The 20,584-nt window shown below is 33.6% G+C and overlaps 2 protein-coding genes and 2 non-coding genes across 6 annotated transcripts; 2 read left to right on the forward strand and 2 right to left on the reverse strand.

The window, feature by feature from the left end:
* Positions 1-2,000: 2,000 nt before the first annotated feature.
* On the forward strand, positions 2,001-6,384 carry LOC132053165 (ER membrane protein complex subunit 8/9 homolog). Its single transcript, XM_059445055.1, has 5 exons — positions 2,001-2,222; positions 4,305-4,451; positions 4,557-4,619; positions 5,619-5,785; positions 5,882-6,384. The coding sequence occupies exons 1-5, from the start codon at positions 2,013-2,015 to the stop codon at positions 5,910-5,912; spliced, it is 618 nt and encodes a 205-aa protein (XP_059301038.1). The 5' UTR covers positions 2,001-2,012; the 3' UTR covers positions 5,913-6,384.
* Positions 6,385-9,346: 2,962 nt separating this feature from the next.
* LOC132053164 (serine/threonine-protein kinase D6PKL2-like) lies at positions 9,347-14,645 on the forward strand. 3 transcript variants are annotated; one of them, XM_059445052.1, is made up of 3 exons: positions 9,347-9,514; positions 11,824-12,744; positions 13,570-14,645. In XM_059445052.1, exons 2-3 carry the CDS (start codon positions 11,942-11,944, stop codon positions 14,450-14,452), a joined length of 1,686 nt encoding a protein of 561 aa, XP_059301035.1. In that variant the 5' UTR covers positions 9,347-9,514; positions 11,824-11,941; the 3' UTR covers positions 14,453-14,645. The 3 variants fall into 3 exon arrangements, with proteins under 3 accessions (XP_059301035.1, XP_059301036.1, XP_059301037.1); XM_059445053.1 differs by lacking the exon at positions 9,347-9,514 and adding an exon at positions 9,647-9,854; XM_059445054.1 differs by lacking the exon at positions 9,347-9,514 and adding an exon at positions 9,883-11,090.
* Positions 14,646-16,053: 1,408 nt separating this feature from the next.
* Positions 16,054-16,126, reverse strand: TRNAF-GAA (transfer RNA phenylalanine (anticodon GAA)). The gene has a single exon. It is a non-coding gene; the product is annotated as a tRNA-Phe (tRNA).
* A 2,760-nt stretch (positions 16,127-18,886) lies between these two features.
* TRNAF-GAA (transfer RNA phenylalanine (anticodon GAA)) lies at positions 18,887-18,959 on the reverse strand. Its single transcript has one exon. It is a non-coding gene; the product is annotated as a tRNA-Phe (tRNA).
* Between the last annotated feature and the right edge of the window lie 1,625 nt (positions 18,960-20,584).

Raw genomic sequence — 20,584 nt, forward strand, 5'->3', positions numbered from 1 at the left:
TTCACTTTTTTCCGATTTTTTTTTTAATTTTTTCCGGAATCAGCGTTTAGCCATGAAAATGTCAAATACAATTTAAAGTTGTATTTGGAAAAACAAGAAAAACTTGTTTTTCAAGTTTTTCACAATCAAAATAAGTACATTTCAACAAAAAAATACAATTTCAAAAACTATGGCCTAACACAACTACAACTCCAACTCCAAAATTTCAAAAAAAAAAAAAAGTGAAAAAGTTTTTGATTTCTATGGCCAAACACCTAATTAAAAAATCAAAAAAGGGTTAAAAATGACTCCAATGTATGGAAAATAATTTATATTGCCCTTTTTTCATGTATTGGATCACACTTGCTCTTAACGTTAAATTTTGGATTGAAAATGTTATCAGTCAAACAGGTACAAATATAAATTTGAGGACACCGAAATTTAACTTCAGACCTATTATCTGAAGTTTGAACTTTGCGTGCAAATTTCGAACTTTTGGATTTAAAGTAAGGCTTGACAATCCCCAACTTTAGATCTGCAAGGCTAAAATAAGCTATTTCCAACTTCAATCTCGTGATTAAAGATTTTCTCAGTTTTCTCAATGGAACTAAAACATAAAGAGCTTGAGCTCTTTTTCTGGTTGACCTTTAGCCACGCGTTGCGGCTATGCACATGTATCCCAAAGTGATGTATATTTTTTGGTAATGGGTATACTCTAGAGAAAAGTTTTGAAATTTGACCTCCCCTTATATGCTCTAAAAAGGGGTCACAGATGCTTTTTTGTTTTGAAGAGATCAAATTTTAAACAATTTGCAAATTTGAGCTATGCTTTAAATAACGTCTCCAAATGGTGGGCATTTGCCCCGAAAATATCCGCCGAAACTACAAATAATCCAATATGAGACTTGTAAAAACACTTTTTCAATTCACACGTTGCAACAAACACAAATTATTCTCTGCTTGTTGTAGTAATAGGGATCGAATCAACATACAGGATTCACCAAAACGCTTACATAAAGATGATCCTCCATGCGTCAAAGCACAAAACTTACACATTAAGAACTATTTCGGTCACCTAGTACATATAGAAGATTAAATGATCACTTGTTCATACATTATAGACTATTTTCTTTACACGGTGTATATAAAGCACTAAAATGATCATTTTTTCCATACATTAAGTATTATTTCGGCTATCTCATATATAAAGGACTCAAATAATTATTTTTTCAATATATTAAGTACTATTTCGGCTACGTCGTATATACGAAGGACTAAAATAGTCCAATCCCCCATACATTAAGGACCAAATTGATCATTTTCTCCAAATAATTCAGTAGCATAGTAGGAGTAAAACACTTCTAACAATTTACACATTGCAACAAACACAAATTTTGCTCTGTTTTCCTATAACGGGGATGGAATCAATGTACGAGATTCATCAAGACGCATACAACAAGCTAATCCGAAATGACAATAATTAACAATTTACAATATTTAAAAGACATACAAAAACATTCCGGTAAAAAAAGATTTAGTTGACTCTCGAAATTTGAAAGATGCCACATAAACTGAGACGAATGGAGGGAGTAATTTTCATATATTACTGAATCTGAGCTTTTTCATATAGTAAGCTCAAAAAGATATATATGAAAGATTAAAATAACCACTTTTTCAGAATTACGTGATATATACGAAAGACTAAAATAATCATTTTTCCATAAGTTAAATACTATTTCGGCTTACGTCCTATATATAAAGGACTAAGATTGTCCAGCCAGGAGCAGAGCCGGTAAGTGCCAAGGGATGCATCCAAAACCCCTTTCGGCGAAAAATTACGAGTGAAAATTATTTTATATATATATATATATATACTAGATGTTAAACCCTTTAACTTCTTCGTTTATCTACTTCTTCATATTTTTGAACCCTCTTAGTTAAAATCCTAATTCCGCAATTGTCCAAACCCCATACGTTAAGTACCATTTTGGTCATTTTCTCCAAATAATCCAGTGTTCTTAGCTTCAGGTGCAATGGTAATGGAATCAACGTACGAGATTAACCAAAACGCATACATCAAGTTAATCCTTCATGCATCTAAGCACAAAACTAACGCCGTTAACAGCATTCTCATCGGCCGTATCTCCGGCGACGATAACAACGCCGTCGAAATAACGGAATCCGTTCCGTTATTCCATTCACAAATTGGCCTACTTCCTCCACTTGAAATTGCCCTAATTATGGTCCGTATACTAAACTGAAATTAATTTTTTTTTTTTTGTTGAATAAATTATGTGTATATATATACATACACATAATATGTGTGAGTTTGTGCTTATAAAAAATTGTATAAATACTGCATTTAATTGGACCAGTATAGAAATTTTTTGTTTGAGTGTATATATGAGCTGACTTAAAATCTCGGATCTGCTCTCATATAATACGTGTGTGTTTGTGTTTATATGTAAATTTGTATAAACAAGTGAAACTGTGTATAATTTTTTTTTTTTTTTGGAATATATTATGTGTGTATATATATAGAGGCAGATCTAGGATTTGAAATTTACGAGTTCTTACAATGACCTCAAGTTAATATAGAAAAAACCGGGTTCACGGTCAAATATTTATATATATTTAATGGATTTGTTATTGCACATTCACTGTGTTCAACTGGAACTGTATACAATTCTGTTGTTATTTGCGGATCAGGATTTGAAGTTTATGAGTTCCTACGATGGCCTCAAGTTAATATATAATGATAATTGAGTTCACACTCAAATATTTATAGATATTTAGTGAATTTGTTAATGCATAGATAGTGTCTGTGTAAAAGTTATTGGATCGCCCCTGTATATGTACATACTCTGAGCTGACGTAAAAACTCAGATCTGCCATAGAAATTGCCCTAATTATGAATTTATTAAACTTCATATTGCAATATTCACTGCGTTCAATTCTAACTCTATATAAATTGTTTGTTTGAATATACTATGCGTATATATATATGAACTGACCTAAAATTTTGGATCTGCGTCTACGAATATGTGTGTGTTTGTGTTTATATGTAAATCTGTATAAATATTGAACAAGTGAAGCTCATATTGCACATTCACTTCGCTCAACTGGAACTGTGTATAAATGTTTTGTTTGAATATACTAATACACACACACACACACACACACGTATACTCTGGGCTGACCTAGAATTTTGGATCTGCGTCTACGATTATGCTTGTGTTAGTGTTTATATGTAATATAAATATTGTATAAGTGAAACTCGAACCAATTTTCACAGGGGAGTGGTGGATATGGCTGAAAATCATTCAAATGGAACTGTATATAGATTTTTTGTTTGAATATATTACGTGTATTTATAGACATACTATGGCTGAAAATCATTCAACTAGAACTGTATATAATTGTTTTCTTTGAATATATTACGTGTGGATATACACACACTAGGAGCGGACTTTAATCTGGATCTGGCTCTGAGAATGTCTATGTGTTTGAGTTTTATGTGGAAATTTGTAAAAATATTGTCTAAGTGAAACTCGAACCGATTGTCACAAAGGAGTGGTGGATATGGTGATACTTAGCACTTGCTGACTGAAAATCATTGATCTGCCTATATATAAATATTGTTTTGATTATCCTCCAACTCGATATTTAGTGAGTAAACTTTTCAATTGGAACAATATAGAATTTCCTTAATATATTATGTGTATATGCATACTCTGAGCTGACTTAGAATCTTCAATCTGCCTCTGAGAATATGTGTCTTGTGGTTTATATGTAAATTTGTGTAAATATTGTATAAGTGAAACTCGAACCAATTGTCACAAGGAAGTGGTGGATATGGCTGAAAATCATTCAACTGGAACTGTATATATTTTTTTTGTTTGAATATATTATGTGTGTATATTTACATACTATGAGCTGACTTAAAATCTCGAACCTGCCTCTGAGAATATGTTTGTGTTTGTGTTTAGATGTAATTTGTGTATATAAATGAAACTCGAACAATTGTCACAAAGGAGTAGTGGATATGGCTGAAAATCATTTAAATGGAACTGTATATAAATTTTCTCTTTGAATATATTATCTGTATATATTTACACACTATGATCTGACTTATAAAATCTTGGATCTGCCCCTGATAATGTGTGTATTCGTGATTTTTATGTTAATGAAACTTGAACCAATCGTCACAAAGGAGTAGTGGATATGGTGATACTTCATACTTCTAACTTGCTGAATGAAAATCACTGATCTGCTTCCAAGTTCTGCGTTTAATTTAGGATTCTGATCCTGTTTTATTTGGACAGATAGAGGAGTATTATTGTGATAAAGGTTTAAGCATTGTTGGTTACTTTCATGCCAATGAGAGATTTGATGATTCCGAGCTAGGAAATGTTGCCAAGAATATTGCAGATCACATCTACCGATATTTCCCTCAAGCTGCTGTACTCCTGGTAAGTTTTTGTTGACTGAACATTGTTTTTCTATGTTAATAGAAAAGTTTGGATCTTTGAATTGTTGTTGGCAAATTGCTTAAGCTGAGAGTTTTACGGTTTCAGTTGGATAACAAGAAGTTTGAAACTTTATCAAAAGAGGGGAAAGACAGGAGTCCAGTAATGCAGGTCAGTATAGAACTTTATGTAGCCATTGGGTTTTTGAATTGAAGCTTAGCGCATGGCTTTTAGCATTTTTCCTCCATCTAATGATTGCTGATGAAGTTCAGAGTCCTCAATCTATTTGGTTTTTGTGGGAGCATTAGTATTATATATGACAAAATATTTTTTATATGGTTAGTCGCTCCCCACCTCTAACACCTGCCAAGGTCAGCAGCGACCTTGATGCACGGAATATGTAGCCTCATGATAGAATTAGCTGCCGTTCTGAAGTAGGCATAGTCTCACAGAGTTATGCTTGTTTGTTTCTGTTTGATGGCAGTTGGTAATTACTCATATCCTTGTGCTAGTATTACTTTTGATCATTGCCTAATCCTTCCCCTTAAATTGTTTTTACGGATGATGGACAAGTAACCATTCTGCCACCTATCATGTGTTTTCTGGTGAATAGTTCTAGTTTGCATCAAGGTTCATTATCAAAAATAGTTCTAGTTTGTATGGAGCTGTCAAGGTCTCCCTAGAATGTTTGTCTTGGCTTGTTCTATGTTCTTGCACATACCTGCCATCCTGATGCATTCTCCTTGCAACTAGTTTACTAATTTTTGTTCTCAATGATTAGTACTGGGACACTCTATGGTTTCAAAATAACATGTTCTCCAACTTATATGATAATGCTCTGTGCCCTTGCCATGTTAATATTATCGTTTTTCTCTACATCTCCAAGTTGACATGAACAACAAGAAAACATAGTAGTCTTAGTTTTTGCTCCACGTTGGTTTTGGTCCCCTTATTTGTTGGCAACATATCTGATTGTTCATAATTTTCACATTGTTCATGATAGTTCTTTTTGTCTTGATCATTCACTTGTGTTTCATAAAAAGAAATTGATCATTCACCCGTCTTGCTAGTATACCATGATTCTCTTCTCCGATGTTGTAATTATGATCTACAAAAGTTGGTCCTGCCTCTAAAGCAGTTCCGTTATTGTATGTTTTGCTTCTTGTTCAGCTTTACACCAAGGATGCATCTAGGAGCTGGAAACTAGTGGGTTCAGATGGAAGCAGTCGCTTGAAAATTAAACAGCCATCAGCAAATGTGGTCCTTCTAGATTACATTTCATCAGGGAAATGGAAGGATATTATAGATTTCGATGACCACCTTGATGACATTAGCAAGTAAGAGTTTTATACTATAGATTGATTGAACACGTCAGTGTCCGCATTCTTTCTAAGAGTCAAATGTGTTTTTGCTTTTGCTCATCAAATTGGCAGGGACTGGGTGAACACAGAGCTCTTCAATTGAAGTTTTTATATGGAACGGGCAATTGGCCTGTTGTTGCCGTCTCTGAAGGAAAGGATTCATCACTTCAAAGTTTGCAAACACGAGAAAAATTCACCATTTCAGTTATGGCATTGTGATCCTATAGAAGGTTGCCTGGGGTTATATTCTCACCAAAAGCGACACATTTGTCAAAAGTGCGCACAGTAGTACCTGTGCATGAAACTACATATTATTTGACCTTGGTGGTGACTGATGATGAGGTTTTACTAATCTTCAGCTTCTTTTATAATCAGAAATGATTACGATTTAGTTGTCGTTTTACTATTTTAGTGTAACAAGGAAAATAGTAAATTCTCAAAGTGTTTAGCAGGTCAAAGTGAGAACAGAGAGATGCTTCAGTTTTACTGTGTTTGGAATTCTTCACGTTATGCTCTTCTCATAATTACAGGCTTTGGATTATGCTTGTTAGTGATATTGGGAGATTATTCCAAAACGAGATCTTCTTTTTTACTTATATAAAAAGAGGCAATATCATGACGTGATAAAGTCACATGACCCTCCAAAATAGAAGCTTCAATCATGCAGTGACAAAATAGCTTTGATTTTGGTTGAATGCAACTGAAGTTAACTAGATTTAAGTGTTTTTCATTTATAGGATTTGGAGAAGTACTGAAAAGAAAACTAACGCAACCAAAAGAACTTTTAGCAGCCTATGACTGATACGTTCTTTTAACCTTAATGGAAAAGTGGGGAAAAGAAAAGAATTACGTCTGTACAATTATTATTATTGTTATTATTACTATCATCAGCTTCATGATTCAATTATTCCTATTGGTGATCATAGCAATCCATTTATTAGATTGGAGAGGCGAGAGGTCAAACGATATCATGGCATATTGGCATGTCAGTCCTGTGGATGCCAAGTCCCTGTTTTTTCCTTTCGTTCCAATGTGAACTGAATGAGTATAAGCTTTTGTTGCTCGAACATGACTGGTGCATATCACTTTTAGGTGCTACCGTGGTAGCAGGAGAGGTCAGATGATAACAATATTGATAGGTCTGGAAATGGTAAAGTATACGCAGACCTTATTTCTACTTTGGACGGTAGAGAGGTTGTTTCTAAAAGATCCTCGGCTTAAGAGAAAACATGACGAAAAAGGTCGATAAAGATAAGTTCAAAAAAGATCCAAATGAAACTAACAAAAGCGAAAAATGATAAAAATTAAAAAAGGAGCAGTAGCTAACACGGATAAATAAGATAATCTAAGTAGAAACAATAAATAGTAGCAATAAACGATAGAGCAAAATTGCGACTACTAGTACGAAAGGATAAACTATCTGCTAGCCTTTCACCTTAATGTGAGACATCTCCATATCCTCCTATCTAAAATTATATTCTCGGTAAGTTGAAAAATATTTAAAATGGTAATAGAAGACCACACCTTTATTTGGCTCATCATGAAGTATAGTCCATATCCAAACATCTAATTGAAAAATGGGTTAATGCACATGAAGCTCCGGCAAAAAAAGGAAGTAAAAACGTGATGAAAGCTCTAGAAACTTAGCTAGTCTTCTCTGTTTCTCTTTTTGACTTTTTTTTTTTTGGACTATTCATATTCATGTGAATGAAATAAAGAACAGTTAGACTCTTTCTGTTTGTACAAATTCTTGTTAGTAAATAGACCTTTATGTTTAGCTTAACCTTCCATCAGTCAACTAGAAGTGACTGGTCAATGTTTGGTTTAATAAGTGACCTAGTGAATACGTCTGCATCCACACAGAAAGCCTGAAAATCATTATAATCATACAAAAATGGATACCCAACTTCAAAAATATTGCACCTAATATGGACCATAACCACTAGTTTAGTTTTTTTTTCTTTCTTTTTGGATTTATATCTTACTGTATAATATTTCATCAAAATCTCTCTCTCTCCTTTCTTTGGGAAAAGATTCAAATTTTTCCAAGGCTATATGGAAAATTTCAATTTTGCCTTTGCGTTACATTTTTCGTCCAATCATTTCATACCGTTAGCAAATAATCTCATATTTATCCTTGTTTTAGTATATTCTACATATTCAAATTTTTAAGAGTGTTACATCTTTGGTCTATTTTATCGTTAACAAATCATTTACTCGTAACATTTACCTTTGTTATTGACGGAATTCCAGCGTAAACTTTGTTAACCTCTATGCATCCAAATTTTTATTAGAGAAAAATATCAAAATATATTCTTTAACTTTTGATTATGATTTGTAATTCCTTTCAAGTGAAAGCTCCATTAGGAGTTATCGACAAAAATGACTCTTTTTTCTAACTATGAATGGATAATATTAGTCAAAGTTACTCAATCTCTTTGACTCTTCGTACTTCTCTTTAATTCAACTGTCAACAGAATTTCTGAATGTTTGGCAGATCTTTATCATCAAAATATTAGGTTTGAAAATTCTCTTTGGATGAAGTGGATAAGTGAGAAGATCGGAAATTTTTCTAATTTACTTACTAGTACTATATATTTATATAATATAATATAATATAATATATAATGAAAGCATGAGAGACAGGTTGGAGACTGTGGTGGCCCATATGTTGATCCAGACTCCTGTTTGGGACAAAATACCAATGAAATAATTGAATATGAAAAGCTTCAAACATACCAACAAAACTTGTGCTAAGTGATAAGCACTTCTTCACTCATGATTTGAGTTCTCAAACTTGAATCCTGAGTATGAATTCACATTTGTCGAGGAGCTTTTACCTTCCAAACTTTCAACGTGAGATTTTCTGCCGCGAATTCAAATTTAGTCATATCCAATACAAATACGGAACATCTGTTCGAGTTGAATTTTTTTTTTTTTTTTTTTTATAAAAACACCCACCCCCTTTAAATTACCAATGAAAATAATTGAACATGAAAAGCTTTCGACACACCAACAAAACTTGTGCTCAGTGATAAGTACTTCTTCATCCTTAATACGAAGTCTCAAACTTAAATCCTGAATATGAATTCAACGTTTGTCAAGAAGCGTTTACCTTTCAAACTTTCAACGTTAGATTTCCCGACGCGAATCCAAATTTATTCCTATTCAATACAGATACCGAACATCTGTTCGGGCTGAAAATATTTTTTTTTTTTAATTTAAACCCCACCCCCTTTTCTCTTCCCCATCCAAATTACCAAACTTCAAACACACCAACAAAACTTGTTCTCAGTAATAAGTACTTCTTCATTCTTAATGTGAGATCTCAAATTTGAATCCAAAGTATGAACTCGCATTTGTCAAGTAGTGTTTACCTTTCAAACTTTCAACGTAATATTTTCCAACGCGAATCCAAATTAAGTCATATTCAACACAGATACCGGACATCGGTTGAAAATTAAAAAAAAAAAAAAAAAAAAAACCCATCCCACACCTTTTTCTCTTCCCCATACAATTGTTAAATGTATTTTGTTTGGTAAAGTCCCCAAAGCTTCTTTATACACTCTCAAAAAAGCACTTCTCTTCTTTCTTCCCTCTCCACACAGTTTTCTTTGGAGGTCCCCTCACTCTCTTTATCTCTGTCAACAGTAGTGCTGCTAATTCCCTCATTGCTAAAAAGTTTTGATCTTTGTGACACTTCAGGTGACCATTCTTTTAAGCTGCTTTTTTATGCACTTTACAAATGGTCCTGTGTGTTTCTTGATGTGTTTCTTTCACTACTTTGTTTTTTAGCATTTTGGGTATTTCTGGGCAAGTTTTTTGATCCTTTTTGTAGGGTTTTCTTGGAACAAGATCTGTATACTTTTTCATTGACCCTTCTATATTGCCTTTTTCCTTGTTTTTCTATGTGGGGTTGTGCTTATATTATGCTATGTGGTGTTTAATGGCTTTTAGATGCTATTGAATGTATGCATTTTTTGATTTGTTGGTTTTTTTTTTTTTAACACTTCATGCTTCTAAGAAAAAAATTTGGGCTTTTGAGGTAAATCACTGAGATTTTAGTTTCCTTAGTCTGCATTTTTTTGATGTTGTATTCTGTTTCACTTCATGGTTTTAACTAAAGATTTGGTCTTTTGAGGTAAATGACTAAGATTTTAGTTTTCATAGACCCTTCTACATTGCTTTTTTTCTTGTTTTTCTATGTGGGGTTGTGCTTATATTATGCAATGTGGTGTTTAATGTGTGCATTTTTTGATTTGGTGTTCTGTTTCACTTCATGGTTTTAGCTAAAGATTTGGTCTTTTGAGGTAAATCACTTAGATTTTAGTTTTCATAGACCCTTCTATATTACTTTTTTTCTTCTTTTTCTATGTGGGGTTGTTCTAATAGTATTATGCTATGTGGTGTTTAATGTGTGCATTTTTTGATTTGGTGTGCTGTTTCACTTCATGGTTTTAGCTAAAGATTTGGCCTTTTGAGGTAAATCACTGAGATTTTAGTTTCCTTAGGCATTTTCTTGCTCTAATTCTGATTTGGGTCTGCTAAATGAGTTGCTTATTGAATGTGGATTAGGCATTTTCTTGCACTAATTATGTCCTGTTCATTTATTTATTTAATGTGGATTAGGATATTGTGGAGTGTGGACTTTGTTTTTCTATGTGGGGTTGTTCTTGTATTATGCTATGTGGTGTTTAATGGCTTTTAGATGCTTTTGAATGTATGCATTTTTTGATTTGGTGTTTTTTTTTTTTTTTCATGCTTCTAAGAAAAAGATTTGGGCTTTTGACGTAAATCACTGAGCTTTTAGTTTCCTCAGGCATTTTCTTGCACTACTTATGATTTGGGTCTGCTAATGGAGCTGCTTATTGAATGTGATAGGCATTTTCTTGCACTAGTAATGTCCTGTTACTTAATTTATTTAATGTGGCTTAGGATATTGTGGAGTGTGGACTTTGTTTTTCTATGTGGGGTTGTTCTATGTGGTGTTTAATGCCTATTGGATGCTGTTGAATGTATGCATTTTTTGATTTGGTGTTTTTTTCCACTTCATGCTTCTAAGAAAAAGATTTGGGCTTTTGAGGTGAAACACTGAGATTTTAGTTTCCTTAGGCATTTTCTTGCACTGCTTATGATTTGGGTCTGCTAAATGAGTTGCTTATTGAATGTGGATTAGGATATTGGAGATTATGAAGTCATCATGTATATCTCTCAGTCTGCATTTTTTGATGTGGTATTCTGTTTCACTTCATGGTTTTAACTAAAGATTTGGTCTTTTGAGGTAAATCACTGAGATTTTAGTTTTCATTGACCCTTCTATTTTGCTTTTTTTCTTGTTTTTCTATGTGGGGTTGTGCCTATATTATGCTATGTGGTGTTTAATGTCTGCATTTTTTTGATTTGGTGTTTTGTTTCACTTCATGGTTTTAGCTAAAGATTTGGCCTTTTGAGGTAAATCACTGAGATTTTAGTTTTATTAGGCATTTTCTTGCACTAATTATGTCCTGTTACTTATTTATTTACTGTGGATTAGGATATTGTGGAGTGTGGACTTTGTTTTACTATGTGGGGTTGTTCTTGTATTATGCTATGTGGTATTTCATGCCTTATGGGTGCTGTTGAATGTATGTATTTTTTGATTTGGTGATTTTTTTTTTGTTTCATGGTTCTAAGAAAAGATTTGGGCTTTTGAGGTAAATCACTGAGATTTTAGCTGTCTTAGGCATTTTCTTGCACTACTTATGATTTGGAGTCTGTGTAATAAATTGCTTATTAAATGTGGATTAGGATATTGTGGACTTTGAAGTCATCATATATATCCCAGTTTGCTTGTCCTGTTACTTTATTTAGATCTATATTGTTTTCTCTCTTAAGTACCTTTTGTTGTTTATTACTACTATATGTTTTCTGTCATTGTATAACAGTTTTGAAGTTATCTTAATTTATTGTACTTTACTTGATCCTATCGATAACCTGGCCTCCAAGTTCACTTTATGTCTCTTGTGTGTATACAGTTTCCTACTTCCAATCTGGGAACTTTTATGCTGTTTATGGAGCTTCTGATCATGATCACTCTTGCTGAGTAATGGCTTCGGTCGAGCTGACTGCATTGAGGAATCTGCCTTCTTTTTAATGGCGTCAACACCACCTATCAAGAGTTCACTTGAAAAGGTGAATAAGTCAGCCGGAATTCAAGCAGTAGAACGTAATTCTCGGAAATCAGCACCTTCCCAAGTTTCAAATAGTAGCAAGTCTGAGAGCACAATTTCCAAAGAGCTAAATAGCAATGATTCTACCGACTTATTGGTCGATAAGTTTAATTCGAGCTTATATTTGGGAAACCTGAAACATGCTCCAAATGTAAGCTCAGCTTCAGCCAAAGTAAGCGATGGGGCCAGTAGCCTTGCAAAAACAAGTGGAAGTGGCAAACCTAGTGATCGAGCTGATTTTGTTGATAGTGGAAAGAGCAGCATCTGTAGGGGAAGCACAAGCACCGATGTAAGTGATGAAAGTAGTTGCAGCACCTTTAGCAGCAGTATTAATAAACCTCATAAAGCTAATGACTCAGGATGGGAAGCAATTCAAGCTATTCGAGCTAAAGACGGAGCGTTAGACTTGAGACATTTCCGGTTGCTAAAAAAGTTAGGAAGTGGTGATATTGGAAGCGTCTATCTGTCGGAGTTATGTGGAACAAAGTGTTATTTTGCCATGAAAGTTATGGATAAAGCATCATTAGCTGGCCGTAAGAAATTGCTGCGTGCTCAAACGGAGAGAGAGATATTGCAGTCCTTGGACCATCCTTTTCTGCCAAGTTTATATACCCATTTTGAGACGGAAAAGTTTTCGTGTCTAGTAATGGAGTTTTGCCCTGGAGGTGACTTGCACACACTTCGTCAGAGGCAGCCAGGGAAGCATTTTTCTGAACAAGCTGTGAAGTATGATTACTTGACCCAAAACCTCTTTATTGATTAATCTATTTTTTAGATAAGTACTTAATTCATAGTCTTAACATGGTTCGCTTTCTTTTTGTTTGCCTGGTTTTGATGTTTAGTGTTAATTGCTTTCGGGGTCGTGTTTGCTGGTTAGGAAGTGAATTTTCATATATTAAAACCAGGATAACTAGTACCTTGTTTGGTAGCATTTTAGTTGTTATGTATAAATTTCAGCACACTAAGTTACCAGTTTACAACCCCGCATAATTAAAACATGTATAAACTGTGAGTCAATTTATGTTCTATTTTATGCAGGGTAGAAGATGGAATAACTAATATACCGACTTCTGCCAGAATACCGAAAGGTCCTTAAAAATTTATGTTACATAACTGGTTTATCTTTTGTCTCTGGACCATTTGCATTGCAACGTTACCTCCTGCAGTTTTCTCTTCCTTTATGGTTAGCTTTATTTACTCAGTGGTCTTGAGTTCCTCCTTATCTTTGCGAGATAAAGAGTTCCTCCATATCTTAGGTTCTTAAACCAATATGTATAGCCGTGGCCGTTTTAGTTAGTATGTCATTTTTTATGTTTCTTTTCTTGTATCCAATAAATTTTGTTTCCTTAGGACCATTGATACCAAAGCTTTCATGTTACAGAGTGTTCCTTCCAGTCCATATTCCTGCCAATGCTAATTTTGCCTAGCTTGATTTACTAGTTAACGGAAGAAAAGAGCTTGTTTTAGATTCTGTTGGTATTACCTTATCAAAACAAAAACATTCTGTTTGCATTATTTTATGAAGTGTTAATTTTTATCTCAAAATTTCAGGTTTTATGTAGCAGAGATCCTCCTTGCAATGGAATACCTCCACATGCTTGGCATTGTCTATCGCGACCTCAAGCCAGAAAATGTGCTTGTTAGAGAAGATGGACACATAATGCTATCCGATTTTGATCTCTCGCTTCGCTGTTCCGTGAGTCCGACACTCGTCAAGTTATCGTCTCTTGATGTGGACCCACTCCGGAAGAATAATTCCGGTTACTGTGTGCAGCCAGCATGCATCGAGCCGCCCTCGTGTATCCAGCCAGTGTGTGCGGTTCCTACAACATGTTTCGGGCCCCGCTTCTTTTCTAGTAAGTCGAAGAAAGAAAAAAAACCTAAAAATGATACAGGGAACCAAGTTAGTCCGTTACCGGAACTTATGGCTGAGCCTACTGGAGCACGTTCGATGTCTTTCGTTGGGACCCACGAGTATTTAGCACCCGAAATAATCAAAAGTGAAGGGCATGGAAGCGCAGTGGACTGGTGGGCTTTCGGGATATTTTTATACGAGTTATTGTTTGGTAAGACGCCTTTCAAGGGGTCCGGAAATCGAGCTACAATTTTGAATGTTGTGAATCAACCCCTTCGGTTTCCAGAATCTCCGGTGGTAAGTTTTTCAGCTAGAGATCTTATACGAGGGTTGCTCGTGAAAGAGCCACAGAATCGATTAGCATACAAAAGAGGAGCTACAGAAATTAAGCAGCATCCTTTCTTCGAAGGCGTAAACTGGGCTTTGATTCGTTGTGCAAGCCCGCCCGAAATCCCAAGGCCAGTTGAATTCGAGAGAATCTCACCACAGCAGCCATCATCGACTAATGAGAAACCCGTAGCCGTACCTGTCCGACACCAGCAAAATTCTGGTAACTATCTCGAATTTGATTTCTTTTAATCATTTTTTTTTTCGTTTCTTCTTTTCGTTAGTCAAAGATACGAAGTTGTACAACATTTTGAAGATGTCAAATGGTTTTTTTTTTTTTTTTCTTGTTTGGTAGTTTGATGATCATATATATTGTTTGTTCTAACTTATTAAACAGTTACACAGTTTGTTGTATGGCAAATGTTGTTAGTGTTGATGCTACCAATTGATACTGTGAATTTGGCAGTTAATAAGCAGTTCTTGTGTACATGTTTAGGTAATGCTACATTTCTCTTGTTTGATTTCCCAAGTTGTTTTTGATGTAATTCATGAACTATCAAAAGTATACACGTTAATATATTGTCTCCTAGACAAATGTGTCGTGTTAGTTGGAGCAAGTTATATGAAGTTAGACGTCAAGATGATTGTAAGGAAATGACTTATGCCCATAAGCGAGGGAAGCCATTTTTCCACCTTTGATGGAAGAAATTTCTTTAGAGAAATTTTCTCGGAACCAAACACCAAATCCTTTTCTTGAAAATCGAGAAATACCTGAGGGCTAGAGGCTCAACGGTCGAAACTCGGCAATTAATGAACATCGCTGTTATAGTGAAATGTCGGTTATAGAGGATGGTTGTTACAGAAAGTTCTGAACTCGTGATGTGTTTCTGACTCAGACGTCACAAGCAACGCTCTTATCAATAGGCCATTTGTTTAAAGGTATAAAAGCAAAATAGTATTGTTAGAGGAGAACCATTTGTATCATTTATCTTTCTTACTTTATGCTTAATGTTATTTAAAGGTATAAAAGCAAAATAGTATTGTTAGAGGAGAACCATTTGTACCATTTACCTTTCTTACATTATGCTTAATGTTACCGTTTTTAAACTCTTATTTTGGCGTAAAATAATTGGTCCTCAGAAAATCAAATACTGTTATAACTCTACACTATACTCAAATGTAAATATTTGCAACAGAAGTGAAAGACCGTTGCTTATGATGTGTGAGTTAGACGTGACGAATTCGAACCTTGCCGCAAATAAGTAGTACATAAAAACAAAAACAAAAACAAAAACAAAAACTGGTAATAACTCTTTATGTAAAGATAATTACATTACACTATGCTCAAATGTAATATTTGCAACAGAAGAGAGAGTAAAAGAGAACAGATAATGCGGTGCACGTGGATCGAACACGTGACCTTTAGATCTTCATCTCCTAACTTAGCATATAAATCTATTTCGTTGTATGCGATTATACTTTAGCATGACTAACCTCCATATTAAAATAAATTTAGCACAAATTATACCATGCTTGTTCTGAGTTTGAAGAGATTTATACGATGTTTGGAAACAACGCGACCACACGTCAAATCAGTTGTTACTTAAAATGGGTGTTTTTATTGTTACGTAACGATAGATTTAACAATACAATACAACAAAATTTAAGTAAGAAAATATGGTATCTGAAGTAACAATACAATACCATGTAATAGTTAACAAGCATCCAAACAACATGCATTAATCTCCACGTAGAAATCAACATAAATTGTAGTGCAATATTAATAATACTAGCCAAGAAATATTTGCATTCTAAATGAATCAGTGAGCTGTGAAAAAAAAAAAAAGGGCTCTTGCGGTGAACGCGGATCGAACACGTGACCTTCAGATCTTCAGTCTGACGCTCTCCCAACTGAGCTATCCCCGCTTGTTGATACGCTCCGTACTACAAATTTTAATCTTTCTACAACTCTGACTAACCATAGGATGATACAAAATATATGTGGATATATAAACTAAAAAGGGAAGCTCGGTGCATGAACGCGTTCACTCAAGGTCCAACATGTACTAGTTATGTTTAACGTGTTATAGAAAATTATTGCTTGTTCTTGTGCCGAGGGTCTACCTCCCAAGGTAGAGGTAAGGTGTGCTCTGATACTCTACCCTCCCCAAACCCCAATTTGTTGGATTTCACTGTGTATGTTCTTGTTGTTGTAGAAGAAAATTATTAGGTTAATTACCATTAATACAATTTACTAATTACAGTTAAATTATATACTATGTGAATGTAAATATTCTTTTGACATTATCAGATCACCCAAATAATGTCTTACCAAAATGTAATTGAAAATCAAACAGCTAAAGGTTGCATTGAACGATGAGCCTCTTGTTAGTTTTGCAATTAGTTCTGTGAGCATTGATGAAATAGAAGAAGACAGAATGGCTAAATTGAAGAGTGTATCTCCCTTTTCAATTTGAAGTTGGGTCTTTAATTTTTGTCCCTTATATTTGTGGCATTTAATTTTTGTTCCTGTGGCTTATTTAATAAAATCATTCAGACATGCTTCTCTCGGCATAAGTTCTGTAAAAATTTATTATTCGAAAACTGAACTTTTGTCTGGCTCAGCACAAGTTTTGTAGAAATTAAGTTATGCGGTATAAATAGTATGTAATTTTCATTATATTGAGTGTTGAAAGTTTTGTCTTATTCGACCTTACTTGTAGGATGTTATAATACATATGCCGAAGTTAAACATAAACTTTGCCAAACAAAATTTAAACAAAATTTAAGTTATGTTGCTCCCAAAACACTGAAGGATAAAAATTAAAAACCACAAATTTGAGGGCCTGTTACAGTTAATTTCTTCTAGCACTGAGTCACTTTTGTACTTGAAATCTGCAAAAATGTAACCAAAAAATAAAAATAGAAAATGTAAAACCACGACTGACATTCTTAGGATGTTTTTGCGAAATTTGTAACTTACATTATATTTGGCGTACAAAAGCTTTTGTATGAGCAGGGTCAAGTATTATAAAAAATTTCCTTTTGAACAGGTACTATGTTTACAAAAATAATTTTTTTAGGTGAAAGCTAATGTTTAAAAAAAAAAAAAAAACTGAAACTAATGTAATACAAGTACATATAAAAACACTTTCAAGATTTTTATAACCACTTATTTCCATTTTATTTTATTTGAATTCCATAGATAGAGAAGATGATTTTTTTTTCTTTCATTTTGTCTAAATATTATAGTAGGGATTTCAATATTCTTACAACTAATTGAGTAATGCAGAGAATATTTGAAGACGTATGGGTTAAAAAGAATGTAGTATCAAAATTGCACTACAAAAAGCACAATATAGGAACATTATAAAGTTTTGTCATGTAAATCAAGTTTTGTTACCAAAAAATGTAAATAGGGGTGGTATATGTAATATCTGAAGTTACTGATATTGAGGCAAACGTGGAGGGAGATCTCTTAAACTATCCCAAACACTCTATTGTTAATGTCTGTATAAGATGATGCTATGATCTTCATTTTGTTAATGTCTTAATTAATCTGTGAACTATTGGCTAAACCGGGTAATTATTTTGCCCTAATTAACATGGAGTGTAAAAATCCCTACTTTTAATGTCTGTATAAGATGATGCTATGATCTTCATTTTGTTAATGTCTTAATTAATCTGTGAACTATTGGCTAAACCGGGTAATTATTTTGCCCTAATTAACATGGAGTGTAAAAATCCCTATTTTTAATGTCTGTATAAGATGATGCTATGATCTTCATTTTGTTAATGTCTTAACTAATCAGTAATCAGTGGACTATCACTACGGAAACATATAATGTGATCAAGCTTGGTGCTTTATTTTCTTTAAAAAAAAAAAAAAAAAAAAAAAAAAAATTGTTTTACAACCTTTTTGTTATTTTCGTTTGTCGCTTTTAACTTTTCTTTATAAAAATTGCCTTTCAATAGATGATGCAATCAGAAAGATAAATCACTTTCTAAAATGAAAATCTAAAAGATAACATATCTCCTAAACGTATGATTGGAAGAGACATACAAAATGAATAATTCTATTAAGAGAACAACACAACAAGAAAGAAAATAACAGTTAGTGTGTCATTTGATAATTCTAAATTCTATCAGTTGGGTTAAATTTACAGGACATAAAGTAATTTTACGTATGTGTAAAAATATTAAGTTTGAAAGAAAAGGGCTACCAAGGACATATTTACAGTTATAGGCCTATGCCCTATTATGTATCTTTTTTAATTTATAAATAAGAAATGCTCGATGGCTAGTGACCCACAGATTGAAATTTATAAATAGATTCGTCCCGCTATCCTTTTTCATTTAAATATCAGCTTTTTTTGCTTATGATTCGCACCCGTGACGTGCATATGTATCATTTGTGTAGAGGTATAAAAGCAAAATACTATTGTCACTTTGTACCATTTTCCTTTCTTACATTATGCTTAACTTCAGAATTTATACTCTTATTTTGGCGTAAAAATACTTGGTTCTCATAAAAAGATTGATATACTACTCTTTATGTAAAGATAACACATATGTAAACTCAAATCTAAATATTTGGCTATTTACAACAACAGAGAAAAAAAATCAATTATGCCGTAATGTAAATAATTTGCTATAGAAGAGAAAATAAGAAAATATAAAAAAATATGCGGTGAACGTGGATCGAACACGTGACCTTCAGATCTTCAGTCTGACGCTCTCCCAACTGAGCTATCCCCGCTTTGTGTCGATTGCCTGGGCTCGTTTATTGCATCTTGTACATTGAATTATAATATAAGGTTTATAATACGAAAATTTAAATAATGACGGAATTATATTGTGGATCTATTTTTTTTTTTTTGTTTGTTTGTTTGTTTGTTTGGTTTATCAAACTAATAATGAGATATACCAGTATATATACTAGAGAACTAAAGGCAAAGAAAGGATTTTGAGCTTATTGGGACGAGATTCTAGTTCTTTTGAGTTAATGGGTTCTAAATTAATTATTTGTACATGTTTAATAGATTTTTAAGATAAATACAAAATTTGCACCACCACCACCACCAACAACAACAACAACAACATACCCAGTGAAATTCACACAGTGGGGTCTGGGGAGGGTAGAATGTACACAGACCTTACCTCTACCATGGTAGAGAGGCTATTTCCAGTAGACCCTCGGCATAGGAACAAGCAATTCAAAGCAAGACGAAAAAGGAATAACGAACAAACCATGAAAACAGATTAATACAATAGAATTTGCACCAAAGTTACTGAATTTTGCCCAACGAGTAAATTATACTCCAACTCTACCCCTGTATAGAACATATGGTTTGTTTTACACTAGATAAACTTTTATTTCCAATTTTCATATTGATTTTCTTAGAAACTTCGGGAGAATAGTTTTGGAGAGGGACAAATGTGCCTTTTCTTTGTTTTATTCCCGGGATTAGTAATTCCCGGAATAGTTATCCCATATAGATGTGATATTAAAATAATACTTATCACAGCAAATAATCCTGAGATTGCTTATACCAAAATTAAGAATCAAATCAAATAGATGATAAAATAATCCCATATTGTATTCGAAAATTATTATTGCTTTTATCATTTTAATCAAACGATCCGTAATACTGTATGTAAAGTTTCTTGGTGCAAGTAATAAGTGAATTATCATTTCTTATCATACCTTTTAAAACAACAACGAATATACGATTTAGTAGAGAGAACTAGTGGATTTTAACATGTTTTTGTTTTACACGTTTTCAAAGTAGGATCTCAATATAATTATTCCATTTTAGAAACTTTTTCTCCTTTCCATAATTTAGAACCTACTCTTTCTAGGAAAGCAGAAATTCTATTAAACTAGGATTATGTTAGAGAATTAATATTAAACATTTTAGAATTTAAACCTACTAATTAACTTATGGAAAGGAAGTCCTAGTTCAACAAGGTTTAGGCTATGGAAATATGCCCTATAAATAAGTTCTTTGGCAGAGCTTGCCAATACAAATTTCATTACGTTCTACTTGTTAATCAATTCTTTCTTTCTCTTATTAGTCTTCGTATTGGACAAAAAGAAATTAAAATGGCAGTATATCTCGTCCCTTCTACTAATCATTGGCAGAATGCAAAGTTTCCCGTTATTGGGAATGCTACTGATTTTTATAACGTCGGATCAGTACCCCGACAGACTGATGCACCCGTCTATATCAGTTGGTCGTTTCCTCCGTCGGGGTTTATTAAGATAAACACGGACGGGAGTTTCATGCCAAACTCAGGGTTAGCGGGTTTTGGAGGTGTTGCAAGGGACGATAAGGGAAGGTGGTTAGGAGGATTCTTAGGGCGACTTGGTGTGATAGCATC

Source organism: Lycium ferocissimum, chromosome 4 (assembly GCF_029784015.1).
Source record: "Lycium ferocissimum isolate CSIRO_LF1 chromosome 4, AGI_CSIRO_Lferr_CH_V1, whole genome shotgun sequence".
Classification (NCBI taxonomy): domain Eukaryota; kingdom Viridiplantae; phylum Streptophyta; class Magnoliopsida; order Solanales; family Solanaceae; genus Lycium; species Lycium ferocissimum.

Coding starts and splice junctions, on each gene's coding strand:
- LOC132053164 (XM_059445052.1), top strand. CDS start 11,942: ATGGCGTCAACACCACCTATCAAGAGTTCACTTGAAAAGGTGAATAAG. Junction 12,745..13,569: donor TTTTCTGAACAAGCTGTGAA/GTATGATTACTT, acceptor TCAAAATTTCAG/GTTTTATGTAGCAGAGATCC.
- LOC132053165 (XM_059445055.1), top strand. CDS start 2,013: ATGGTAATGGAATCAACGTACGAGATTAACCAAAACGCATACATCAAG. Junction 4,452..4,556: donor CTCAAGCTGCTGTACTCCTG/GTAAGTTTTTGT, acceptor TTACGGTTTCAG/TTGGATAACAAGAAGTTTGA. Junction 5,786..5,881: donor CACCTTGATGACATTAGCAA/GTAAGAGTTTTA, acceptor TCAAATTGGCAG/GGACTGGGTGAACACAGAGC.